At 37.7% G+C, this 14,339-nt stretch overlaps 1 protein-coding gene across 15 annotated transcripts in view; it reads right to left on the reverse strand.

The window, feature by feature from the left end:
• ARPP21 (cAMP regulated phosphoprotein 21) overlaps window positions 1–14,339 on the reverse strand; it is a 170,206-nt gene that overhangs the window by 108,859 nt on the left and 47,008 nt on the right. For all 15 annotated transcript variants that reach the window (XM_074945416.1, XM_074945418.1, XM_074945415.1 and 12 more), the window contains 4 exons: window positions 10,744–10,894; window positions 9,295–9,373; window positions 7,797–7,856; window positions 6,665–6,805 (listed from right to left, as the gene is read on the reverse strand). In XM_074945416.1, the coding sequence (XP_074801517.1) occupies window positions 6,665–6,805; window positions 7,797–7,856; window positions 9,295–9,373; window positions 10,744–10,894 (431 nt within the window). The remainder of the gene's footprint in view (window positions 1–6,664; window positions 6,806–7,796; window positions 7,857–9,294; window positions 9,374–10,743; window positions 10,895–14,339) is intronic.

Raw genomic sequence — 14,339 nt, forward strand, 5'->3', positions numbered from 1 at the left:
GGAAAGAGAAATTCTTGCAATGGGAGACTTTTGTATGAACTAAAATAAATTGGTTCATAGTTCCTTGAAGCTACAAATTTTGGCCTACAGAACCTCACACACCACACAAAATAAAAGAGAGAGAGAGATGTTTGCGTGTATATCCTCCTAGATCATGAGTCATACTACAGTGAGTCTGACTTCATGAGATCACTGCCTTGATCGTGTTCTACTTACAATAGACAATATGATTTTTTTTTTAAAGAAAACGTGCAACAAAAGAGTTTGCAGAGTTAACTGTGCTGTGTTCCAACAAAACAATGTCCGCACCTTGTCACTGAGGTTCACTCATAACTAACAAGACATGAGCATTCGCTTACACAAATATAAGACTACAGAATATATACCTGGCTGAAAAAAAGCTGCAAACATTTTTGTTTGTGTCAACTTACTTATAACCTCCCGCCTCCCCCTTCTCCCCCGCAAATGCAGTCTTAAAGAAACAAAAATCAGTCAAGGGGAAAAAAGCACATTTTGATGTGTACCCTGGAAGTCATAACTTGTGGCTACTGAGCCTATAATGTAACCAATCCCACCATTTCGGTACAAAACCAGTATCTTTTAAATCCCAATACGCTTGGCATGCCTGGATTGGGGGTGGGGGAGAGATCTCCATTCAGAGCTAACCCCTGTTGTTGAAATTGCCTTCTTTCACTGAGTGCCATTTTATAAGGATGTCTTAAAGAGTCTATACTATTTGCAAGAGCCATACCAAAAAAAAAAAAGAAAAAGCTCCACGTACCTATATAGGCATAATGCTTTAGGCACTACCTACACAAAGAATGCTTTTAAATGCAAAGCATATATTAAAAAAACCTACTGTGGGCTTTTCTATTTTTTGCGGGTGGGTTAGGAATGGGCAATGTCATGACTGTATTTGTGACTCAAGCCACTCAGACACAGAGAAAATAGATGGATAGAATATCCTACAATACTTTTTTTAGTTATGACACGGATAGTATGTATTGTACAGTATGTATAATTTTGCTGACAGTTCTTAAGAAGAAACTCATGAAATACATACAGTAGGTGTCAATACTACTCCAAGTTTTGGATGTATCCTGAAGACACAAAAAAACTTCCAATAGGGCTACTATGACATAGCATTTCTATAGCAGCAGAGTAAAATAATGTAGAGTAGAACAAAATATCAATAGGCTGCTTTACTACAAAGGTTAGAAGGTATGCAACACTGAAAAAGGTTATACAAAAAATAATCCTTTCAGCTATGATTTTGTAAAGTCTTAAGGTTCACAACATATGTGCCCTTTGGTAAGCTCTCCAAATGCAGAAGACACTTACTAAACACAATTGCTGTATTTCATTCACACTGTACGTCCTGAATGCTGAGTAACTCTGCTGTACGTCTGAGCAGGTATGTATGCAGCTGTGTGTGTGCGCATCTGTAAAAACATATTTTGCACACACCACATGTGAGGATATCCATGTGGCAAACTGCAAAGCCAAATTAAAATCTGTATTTATCAAGCACTTTAAACACATCACCCGCATTCTCCCCACTTATCTATCTCCACTGAGATAATCAGTCTGAATATACAGGCAGAGATATGTAAAATTACTGACAACAGCTGCAAGGCTCTCTTATCTATTTCTATTTTTTTTTTAAATATGGCATGTACAGAATAAAGAGGTGGCACATACAGTTTTTGTTGGCACTCATTTGGAATGTTCTGCATAATACATTGCCTCCATCTCAAATTTATGCTTTTATCATACTGCATTGTCATGTGTTCACGTCACATTTTGGTATAGCTTTAGAGAGATGATAGACAGACACAGATGACAGACAAATATACATACAATGGAGTCACTATAGTGATATTACAGTTAAGATATTTTCCATACTAAGCAGCATTGTGACCATCTCCATCGAACGTTTGCAAAAACTTCTGTTCTGCATAATGTTTCTCACATGTACTCCTTGTCCAGAAGGTAGCTTTTTGGAAAGTTTTTAGATTTTAATTGGACAGGCCATTTTTAGCTTTTTTTAAATCCAGTCATAATTCAAAGCATTAATATAGAGTATTAAAAGGTTTTAACCCACTACTCCTTTATATCTGAACTAGTGCACAGGACTATTTTTAACATCGAGTTTGGATGAAGAACATTTAGTTATAAGAGATGATCTCTCTATGCACATTAAAATTTCCATGAGAAATCTGGCAAATCGCCGCTTTTCTTTTTTCTTGTAGTAAGTAAATTTATGTCCTTTTGATTTACAAAGACAGCCTTCAAAATGTCAGAGGATAACTAGGGTCCAAACCTCCATTAGGGTCCACTAGCTTGGACTTCAATGGAATGCTGCTGATGCTCAGGAATACAGAGCAGACAATTCAAATCCCAAAAGAGAATAGGATGCTAGGAGTATATATTTGCCACTATTAATTAAAAAAAAAAAGCAGCGCACAGGTTGCGCAGGCAGCAGCAGAATATTCACACAAAATTACGTTTTCTCCTGATCTCACGCTATTGCAGCTGCTTTCCTCCTCCCCCGCCCCCATAAAACTAGCAGCCTCCAGAGCTCCTCAAATTCTTGCCCGAGGCAGGTACGTTCACACACTCACACTCAACTTACAGTGGTCCAGGTGATAACAGAAATTTATGCTTCAGAGGAAGGTAGAAAACTCCAGAGTGTACAAGTATGGAACAACCTGCCCACAGTTTCTTCTTAACCCCAAACAATCGGTGGATGGTTTATGCCCTTAAGCGCAAGGGTTTCTATCCCACTAAATCTCAACTGGTGCACAAAGAGGCAGCAGAGAGAGGGTGCTATCATATCATGCTATCCGAATCTTCACCCCACTGGTACATGCTGGTAGAATCCTCATTCCCCTCTTGTGGGGGCCAACCAGCCGCAGAATATTCACACAAACCCTCATTCAGCAAGATGAGTAAGCAGTAGCACCCTCGCCCACAGCAATGACTTGGCATCAAACCCACCCACCCACACCCACAAACACATGATAGGGGGCTCAAACAAAAGATTTTTTTAAAAAGGTAGTAGAATCTGTGAATTCTGGAAGTACTTATGACAAGCTTTCTTCCCTGTTCATTGTGCCAGGCTGTGGTGCTTTGGGATTCAGAATGTGCTACCAAATGAAATCTGAAAAGAGGAAGAGGAAGCAGCACATTACTCTAGAGCTCCAGCTTCCTTTGGAGTGCATTGCTTCTGGACTTTCTGGCCTTCAGGTCAGGCCTTCTTTATTGTATATGAACTTACATATGTAATGTGGTCAATATTTATCTAGGTTTAAACTACAACTAACATAAACCACACTAAGCAATTTCTCCATCACTTTCAGAAATGCTTCTGTTCTGGATGCTTTACACTGGATAGTTAATAGAGCCAGAAGGTTCCAAAAATTAAGTTCTGGTTCTGAGCTACGTAAAACTGTTCTCTCGGAGAACACTAGAGTCTAACATATATAATATTGGAACTTTTAAAAATCCTGGACTCTGCAGAATTATTACTATTGTGACCATTGTGGGTTATGCCAATGGAGCTTATGACTTTACTGAAACCTGGAATATGGAGTTTATGGCAACTACAAACTCTGAAGGTCATACTGGCGAAGCTTATATTTAGGGTCAATGGAAATCCCCATGGGTTGAATGTCCAGGCATTCAGTGGGTATTACCAGCTGTAAATTCCTTCTCCTCTGTGCTGACTCCGGCCACTATAAAGGGAGGGACAATAAAGGCTCTATCCAGTCCTCACCATCTTCCCACCCTTTATTCTGGGAAGGGAGTAAGTGAACAGGTAGCCCTGCTTATCCCTGTGCAGTCAGACCTAAGGTCTAGGTAGCCCTATGGAAGGATTCAAGGGCTGTTCTTACTCTCTTGCTTGTTGACTGTGTAGCCCATGTCACAGTATAACCCAAAGGGTTTGATCCAGCTCCCATGAAAATCCTATGAGAAACTTCCAGTTGATAATGGCTACATAGATGGCCAATAGGGATTTCCAATATCTATTTTATTAATTTATATCGTATACCTTACTAAAAGAACATTTAACTGATTCAAAACCATCTACCTGTTCACACAGCTAATCTGCGTAGCTCCTTGTTTGCTATCATTCTAACTTTGCAGTTTTTCTATTTAAAATACTTGTGGGAATACTATTCCTCTAAAATAACAAAAGTGATTTCAGTTTATATAAAGATCCGCCACTTTTTCATTATTTTTTTAAATCAGACATGGTGTAATTCCTTCCTTCCTACACCACACAAACTAATAATCATGCATCCTATTTCTCCTGATAATAAAATCCTAGACTGTCAGAAAAAGAAATTTTAGAGGTCTCCTGCATCTGGGAAATTTAAAAAAAAAAAAAGACATTTACAAAGCCTCATTTTAGAGCTGTATCTTAAAATATTATAAATAATATACTGCATGCTGCATGGTAGAAGAATGTGTCTTTAGGGTTAAGCAATCCCTCCTTAAATAACTTTAAAAGAACAAAAACAAACAAAAAAAAACATTCAGTTTTACTTAGTGCTAATGAAAGAAACCAGACTGTGACAATGAGGAAGGCTGGAAATTTGTGTTTCTCTGTGGAACAAGTACACTATGGACAGTGCCAGGACAAATTTTCCCACATGGTTCTATCCATGTGCCTTAACTATGACCTGCAGAGAGCACCTCCAGAGTAAAAAGCGTACTTCAGTCTGCAAGACCATTCAGTTTTTGGCCTCTCTGAGCCTGCCAGCAAAGGTGCCAATTAGTGCCAGTTTCGACGCTGGGTTTGTACACAATTTAAATGACTCTCCCTGCCTCTCATACCAGCCCATGAGCCACAATATCCAATGTGAAATCACTCAGACTTTTCACCTAAGCTGTCACATAAATTCCAAACAGTGGTCTGAAATTTAATTCCTGTTGAGAGTAGGTTCTGCAACGCAATGTAAAGCAGTTCTAGTGCCACTGGTCTGCAAGGTGCATGTCAAGGCAACCAACTGAGCCCAAAGCACACAAATCACTGTCAGTGCTAGCCAGAAAGAGAACTGAGCTGTGTGCAAAATTCTACTGCTCTTGTTGCACTGAGGAGATGATGCATATGTGAGAAGAAAAGGACATATATATATAGGAATGAATAAAACCAATGAAAATGTAAGGTTTTTTAGGGGCTGCTCCAAATTTTTCTTAATTAAATGACAGTAGTGGTATGCTAGATCTCCTCTCCTCTGACTCCCTTACACACAAACATATGCTCCCCAACACACACACACATACACGTGTGCACACACACAAATGCAGGTAAGCTGGAAAGGGAGATCTGATATGAGAGTGAGGGCGCTAAAATCAGGCCCTGAGAAGCCTGTAGTACTTGAATAGTGCTATGAAAAAAAGTGATTATGATGAACTGCTGTCTAGCAAAGACCTTCATAAATTGTAATTTTGTTATTTCTTATTCTCTGCAGCTAAATCTGTGTAAGTTTCCGCGTAGGAGCCAGAAGCAGGACATACCGCTGCTTCCACGAGCAGCTTGAGCCACCCCTCCAGCGCCCCAACCCCCTGCCCCAGCCCTGATCCCCTTCCCACCCTCCAAACCCCTTGGTCCCAGTCCAGAGCACCCTGCACCCCAAACCCCTCATCCTCAGCCCCACCCTAGAGCCTACACCTCCAGTGAAAGCCCTCAACACCCCCCGCCCCAACCCCTGCCCCAGCCCTGATCCCCCTCCCACCTCCAAACCTCTCAGTCCCAGCCCAGAGTCCCCTCCTGCACCGCAATCTCCTCATCCCCAGCCCCACCCCAGAGCCCCCACCCCCGTCAGAGCCCTCACCCCCTGCCACACACCAGCCTGGAGCCCTCTCCCGCACCTTCAACTCCTAATTTCTGGCCCCACCTGGAGCCCACACCCCCAGCCAGAGCCCTCACTCCCTCCTATACCCCAGCCCCAATTTTGTGAGCATTCATGGCCCGCCAAACAATTTCCATACCCAGATGTGGCCCTTGGGCCAAAAAGTTTGCCAACCCCACTTTACCCACTGACTATAGGATATTTTTAATTTCATCTGTATATGATGCAGGGACCAAACAGTTTTCACACCCCCATTACAGATTTATAATCCAGAGTGAATGAAGATAAAAAAAAAGTTGAAAGTTAGAAGAAGGGGAAAAACTATAATCTGTGAAAAAAATAAAAGGTGGCACAGGGGAAAAATATCTGTTGCAAAACAACTCAATAGGCAGGAGTGGAAACTGCAAAAAAGAAGAAATGGAAAGAGGGAATAGGATATCTTCCCAGCATCTTTGGGTTATTTAAAAAGTACCTGTACTTCATAACCTGCCCAGCCCCAGGCAACATGTTAAGCAATAAATTGCTTTCTATAGTTATGGGGTGGTGTTAGAGGGTCAGCAAAACATTCCACTCCAGAGGCACTATATAAATTTCTTGACTCGAAACAACCGGATTGACTCTTTTCTACATATTTTAAATCCTCATACAATCTTCCAAGGAGAAGACATAACGACACTCTACACCAGAATGAGTGATAAATAATGCTCAGCGTTACAAAAATGGAATTTTAAAACGCCATGTAGCCAGGATGCAAACTGACCCTTATGAAAGGGAAATGGGAAAAGCACAAAGCTAGTACTTACATTCTAGTATTGCTGGTCTTGTTGATAATTACAGATTTTCCAGTTTGATCTACATTGTGATCCATTCCAAAATAAGCTGCCACTCTGTGCACTAACATCCTCTGATAGGACGACATCTGAGGGAACTTTTTATAGTGATTACTGAAAGAAAATATCACACTGATCAGTTACGTGATCATCTCTAAGATATAACAATACCTTTTAAAACTTGATGTAACTGTTTTTTCCTCTGTTCAATTATACAGCATACATCCATGCTGCAGGTAAGCAGTCAGTCAACTACAATGGCTGGTTTTTAAAAAGTGCTGGATATATTTATGGGCAATAATAAAACTGGTACTTTTACATGCTAAATTAAGATAATCAAATCTCATATTTTACAGCATCAGCTGACTGCTGCAGGGGTCAGGAAGGACTCACTTGCCATACACACTTTCGCCCTATGTAAACGTTGCATAAATGGCTAAGGATACCATGAAAGTTTTATGCCTTCCTCCAAAGCAGCAGATACTGGGTAATGTTCGAGATACCAAGGGGCTATTCTAGTACAACAAATCTTCTTTCTTCTCTCTATTTTAAAATGTCTATTTTTCCCCTCAAAAGTCAGGGGACTTTTTCAATCGGTTTGTTTTTAACCAAGTTAAAATCTATAATTTTATTATAAATTGTAGAATATGTGAGAGCAGAACAGGGTTTTGTCTCCCTTCAAACAAAAGCTTAACTTTATTTTTCACCAGATTAAAAATACCTTAGTGAACAGAGCAAATTGCATGACATAATATTTGATTATATATCCCCCTCTAGAGATGCATGCTTTATGCCCTATGCAATGAAAGCTTTACAATTATTTTTGAGCATAAGTGACTGGAACCAGCTGGAAGTCATTAGAGAAATATAATAAAAATGAAAAGCCTTGCTTTTTGTTACACCTACTGCAGTGGCTCCTACTGACAGTTATTAGAGAGGAATCTTGGGGCCTGATTTTGCAAGGTACTAAACTCCAGCACAGTGTAGGATTGGCTTCTAAGTGAGCACACATCTCATAAAAATATAGCATTTACATATGCTTTATGCAAAAGATACATGTGGCATGCAAATATGATAAACTAACCAAATACTGAAATTAACTTACTTGTTGTCACTAATAAAATCTATAATTTCCTGTTCCATTTTTAAGAGTATCATTCTGTCCCTGTAAAAATAAACAACAATTTGAAGAGTCAGCTACAAAACCATTTTTAGATACTTTTATGATACTTCAAAAACGAATTATGGAAGTTTCCCTTTATTTAAAAATGATGTAAATATTTTAGTTAAAACGCTGACCTCCCTTGCATTGGTGCAGCTGGGGAAAGACTCTAGTTTCCCCTTCTCCCCATCCATACCAGAGCAAGGCAAGATATGGACTTAATTCCCTTCACCATTAGGGCTCGGCCTGGCAGCACTCGCAGCCTCAAAGGACTGCATTCAGGTAGTTGAATAATGTTGGTATTTCTTTTTGGAACAAAAGTAAGCTGTAGAGATAGTTGAAAAATTTCCATCACAAATTTTTTGGATGGAAAATTGGATTTTTGACTAAATTCAATGTGTCATAGAAAGTGTGCACTTTCTGTAGAAAATTTCAACTTCTTGTCTAAAAAAATCAAACACCCCAAACTCATAATAACCGCTTTCCCTGGTGCACCACTGTGGCTCAGCAAGAGGGGAGACCAGGATGCATCATGGGACACGTAGTCTGAACAGGGAAGTCACTGAGAACAGGGACATGAGGCACCCAACAACAGCTTCCACGAAGAGCTGCTGCAGCATTGCCAAATCCAGATTTTCTCTTTTAAACTGCAAGTTTTTGATCTTTTGCTGAAAAGTTGAAATTTTTCACAAATACACCTCCCCACACCCACATTTACTTAACAGCCCTAGTAAGACACCTTACAGAGTGCATTGCTCTCAAGCTCATTGAGCTCTTACAGCTTGGACAATTCAGGGACTTTTTGCTTTGAAGGCCAGAAATGTGCCCTTTAATACGAAATGTGAATTCATGCATTTTGAAATCCCATGGATTTTTAAGCCCCTCTGTGGATGGGTATTTACCTAATTATTTCTTGATATCCAGTAAGTGGAGGATGAAGCTGTGCACACTGAACAGATTCAGTTGCAAAGAGTATGTAAAAGATAATATATAAAAAATCCTGATAGGATTATATATATATATTATTTTTTATATATATATTTAGGATGAAATTCTATATTAAGATGAGTTTGCAGTTCCAAATGAAGACTATGGATGTAGTGAGGCTAGAAGTTGGTACTCACAATATGATCTGAGTTGCAGATACCTCCAATAGGTATACCTCCACATAGGTTATAATATACTAGTGCTAAGAGTCTTTAGATGGAGCTGTGCAGCAGGGAAGATAAGCACAGTGACCAAATTTCAGAAAAAGTAATTAAGCAATGGGAACCTGGAAAGCCTATGTGTAGAAATTTATTGTTTTATGGCTTCTTGCTCAGTTGAAAAGATTCCATTATTTTTTTTCCTACAGCATTCTCTAGAACTAGAATTATAAGATGCTTAATTGCTAGAATTCTAGGACTATACCAGGAGATAACAACATGCCGGAGCTACTTACCTGGGATTATTCTTTAATGTGTTCACCAGAAATTCATGTAAATCTATGCCTGTTGAGTCGGTATATTCTTGGCTGCAATCTGAAAAACAAACAAACAAACAAAACAAAACAAAACAAAACAAAACAAAACGTTTCATTTCAGAAGTTAAGCCAATTTCTGTAAAGCAGACTTGGTTTTCCAGCCAGCAACCCAAAAAATATATTATAAAGAATAATGTACATGCAGGTTATTTATTTATGTGAACAATCTACCCCACAAAACAGCATGAGGAAATCTGTCTTTTCTTTGCATTGTACTAATAAGTGCCACAACTGAAGCAAACAAAGTTTTGTCCTTTCTGGAATCACAGGAAATATATAATGTTACCCAAATTCCTTCCAACTTTCCCTTTCTTACTGCTGAATATCCAGTCCTGACTATAAATACATCTTTATATATTGAACATATTAAATTAGACAAAGTGATATGCCTTGCCACTGGGAATTCAAAATCTTTAACAGACTGGAATCTAGTGATGTCTAAAAGCGGGTAGATGACAATGGCATGTGACAGAGTATTTAGAATTCATTTACAGCATAGGTGATTGTGTCTTACTCAAAAGTAAGGGCAGATCCTCAGCTGGTCTGAATCACCAGCTTCAGTAAAGTCAAAGGAGCTATAACAATTCATACCAGCTGAGGATCTGCCCCTGAGTAGGCAATGCTTATCCTTAAGAGACTACAGTGTAGTTTTGTAACATGATATAATTATAGGTATAAAAATAATTATAGTTAGAGTCACTCTGTGCATACCTGCTGTAGTAAGGCATAATTATAATATGTGATGGATAATTCACTAGTGTATTACAGTACACGGACCATGAGTTAAGGTTAAGGGCTACGGGTGGATTTCCAAATAATGTTAATGAGAGATTCATCTGTGGGCCGAAAGCAATATATGAGACTAAGTGTTTTGTGTCGCTGCTAACAAGTTGTACAGTATACTATGATTAACAGAAAAAAGTTGTACTTTCATAAAATATTTTATGTAAATATTATAATTGCATACATAAATACAAACATTACACACACACACACACACACACACACACACACACACCAAACACCTCTTACACAAAATCTCCGCTATGCTCTGTTAGGGGTTTTACTCATAATACAACTGTAATATATCTGAAAACTCATCATTTATATGAAAAACTCCCTTTTTCTTATCCATATAAATTTCACATTCCACATTCCCTCTTTTGGATAAATGCATTCCTACTGTATGTGTACTTAAAGACAGACAGACAGATTAGATAGAGAGAAAGATAGAGAGAGAGTTCACATATGCACACAGGTATAATACATATATACCCACAGGTATATACATTCCTATGCATGTCCAAGAATTTCTAGATGTGACCATAATAAATAATTGAAAAAGGATTCAAATATTTTGAAGTTCACCTTTTGATAACATTCTGATCTTGGATTTTTCACAGTTTTTATCTTTTTCTTTGTTTTTATCCTTCTCTTTTTCTTTCTCAGAGTCATCTTTACTAGATTTATCTTCTTCTTGTAGACTGGGGAAACTCGAAAGCTGTAGTTGTATTGATTCCTGTTGAAAAAAATATAATAATTTAGGGCCAGATTCAATAAAATTTACATGGATTCCAATCTGAAGAGATTTGCATTAGGGAGTGCACAGCTAGAAAAATTGAAGCCAGATTTAATTTTACCCAGTAGGAAAAAATTATATCTTATCGGGAGAATAATGCATTCTTTGGCCCAAATTCTGCCCTCAGATGTGTGTGTGTGCTGCTCCCACTGAAGTCAGAATTTCTTCCTTAATATTTGCAAACTAAGACCTCTGAGTTTACAAGTATTAAAGGTACATTATTCTCCACTTTCAGTAATTAAACTTTTCTCTCAATAATTATAACACTGGAAGTACATTCTTATATGTGGTGTTCTTCCCATAAACCATTCTATATCTAAAGAGATATTGCAAGTGCTAGATAAAGAACAAAATAACTTCCACAGAATTTTTTTTGCAAATTCATATGAAGTGCTATGCACACATACAGTGCTATAAAAGTTAAACTCACTTTTCAGGCCCTGAGAATAGTTTAGCTATCAGGTTTATCAAGTAAAAAACCATCTGGAAACACGGCCCTTAGCAAAAGCTTAAAAAAAAAAAATGAGTACTGCAGTTTTTAGTACAGTGGGTGTGCTAACTGAATTTATCCAGTGCATCAGAAATCCATGTCCTAAAGATTTTGACATTTCAAAGACTGCGAATTCCTTTGAAGCTGCACTTGTTAGAAAACTGGGAATTCATGGTGTTTGGCCTTTTTTGTTTTGCTTTTGTGAAATCATTATTCTCCACTTACAGAGACACTGGATTTTTCAGACAACAGTAAAAAACGAGTTGATATTCAATGAAATGCATGAATAGTGCTGTGATAAACTTCAAAAGAATGGAATCTGACTACAAGAAGGAAAAGAAAGTATGGCTAAGTATTCACACTGTTTTGAAGAAAAATGACTGAACAAAATCAGACATTAAAGTTTTGTAAAAATGCATTGCTTGCATCAAACTGGCAAAATCAGTAGTATTAGAAGTGCCTTTAAACACACTGGGGGCCTGCATAATTGGTAAGCTACAGCTGCATCATGATGACGTCCAAATTACCATGTATTAAAAAAATAGCCTGATCACTAGCAAATTTCTATCATCAATTTTCATAGACTGCTGATGTACAGAAAAACAAATCTCACTACAATATTTTACCCTAAAGGGTATTTTTCAGAAGCAGAACATTAGTCACTCAAATGATGCCTGCAATAACTATTACAAATCTTAGAGTTATTAAAAATAACCACTATCAGACACCAAAACAAGTGTAAGACAAAAATCCTAGCAAAACTAGCTACTGGTGTCACAGTAAGACAGGAAGTCAAAACTGCCTCTGCTGAATCGGTGTCTTGATGAAGCTGAAATGTGGTACAGAAGACTTGAGATGCAAAGCACTGTAAAAATGGAAGCAAAGCCCTGTGGCAAAATATTAACTGGGGTTTATTTTCTCAATCTCTATTTTTGTTATCATAAGGCAGAAATGTTAGCAGAATGCTGCACTGAATATAGAAAGAGAATGGGAACTCTCAGCCATATGAAATAAGGACATGCAGGAGACTGTCCGCTAACTGCTAAGTTGCACTTAATGGACTAAAGTATGTTTTCCTTTCACTTGCTGAGGAAAAACTGTAAGTAAATGTTTTGTTCTGATGACAGGACTTTGTATGAATCAGTGCCACAACATCCTTCAGAACAACTTCAGATTTCCTGCGCTATCTAATGCTGGGTGATTCTGTCATTAGTTCTTCAAAACAGAGGAATCGTATGGAATTGGCATCCTCCGCACTTTAATCCTGAACTATTAAAATGGCTATTAAGATGCACCTATTTTGACGAGAAGAGAAAAATGACAAACTGTACACATAGCATAAACACACATGTAAACATACAGTATCTACTTTGTGTTACACATATACGATTCTGCGTATAATATTTGGTTGCTCTTGAAGAAACACACAAAAGGGCTGTAGAGTCGTGAAAGCAATCTATTATTTTTTTGTTATATTTATTTTTATTGATTTTTCTCAATAGTAAAATACAACGTTAATAAGTACATTGATACAAGGTAAGTATAGTGAATAACAAAAGAAATGTTCAAGTTGCAATAATACACTGATAAGTCAATAGTATAACATTAGAGGCAACATTCCTTTTAAGTAAGGACATAGTGAATCATCAGGTAAGCGTTCAAGATCAAGTAATACAGGTAACAAGATTTTTCCTACACAGGAAAATGAAGGCAAATTTTCAAATATCAATACAAACATCAGGGTTGCAGTACAATCCATACTCTGTAGTTCTGGCAATGTACCGTACATTCTCTGGTAATCAAAACCCTGTGCTTTGTAAACCGCTAAGATAAACTAATAAAAAAGTAATTCAAAATAAACTCAAAATACGCTTCTTTCTCCTTTAAAGTAAAAGTAAACCATTTCAAATGGCACAACATTTCCAGTATCCTTCAGCCAGTCCAAGGAGGAGTGTGCAGGTCTAGCTTTCCATTGCAAAGCTAATCTGCATTAGTAAGCAAAAGGCCAATATAAGAGCAAAACATAGTTTCTATCTACTCAAGTATTCAGAACCAATGGTCTTTACATGAGACAGATGTTGGGAGTCCAGGGGTACTTTAACTCCTGTGATCTTTTCAGTATAGTCAAAGAATTCTTCCCAGTAACTGGTCAGACCAGGGTAGGACCAGAGGATGTGTACAAGTGACCCCTCCTCTGTCTGGCATCAGGGTGCAGTTTGGGAGAAGTATTTTATCCCAAACCCTGCCCACCTCTATGGAGTTAAACACATGTTCTCTGCAGTACATTATCAACTACGATGCGATGTTTAATACAATCTCTTATATTTATATTATTCTCCTTTTCATTCTCCATTAAACAATAGAAAACACAAATAAAATGCAGAACAAAAGCCACACATTTTTGAATAATGCAAGTTAAGCTAAAAGCATAGTATTTTTTAAATATATACCTACAACTATAAAATAACCTGTCAATTTCCCTACTGCATAATCATCATTGTAGAGCAGTGAGAACTTGGAGAAGTTCAGCTGCTAAACAAGATCTGGTTTTTGGTCTTTCAAAAAATAAATATAAATGAATCAATGAATGAATAAAATAAAATAAATAAATAAAAATCCTCTCCACACTTATAAGCCTATGGGGAGAGTTCAATTTGTTTCATTTCAAGTCAATAGAGGAAAGTCAAAGAAAGTACACTTAAAAGTGATTGTTTGTTTTGTTCTGAGCTCACAAAAGTCATTTTTCTCCATCTCTTTCTCTCTATGGCTAATCTCATTTGCCAATAAAACAACTGAATCTCCAAGTACCAATGCTGGAAGCTTTTAAGGTTTTTTATTATGATTATTATTTTTTAAAAAATCTTGTTTGTCTGGTCAAGTGAAAATGATTGTGAC

Source organism: Natator depressus, chromosome 2, assembly GCF_965152275.1.
Source record: "Natator depressus isolate rNatDep1 chromosome 2, rNatDep2.hap1, whole genome shotgun sequence".
Lineage (NCBI taxonomy): Eukaryota > Metazoa > Chordata > Testudines > Cheloniidae > Natator > Natator depressus.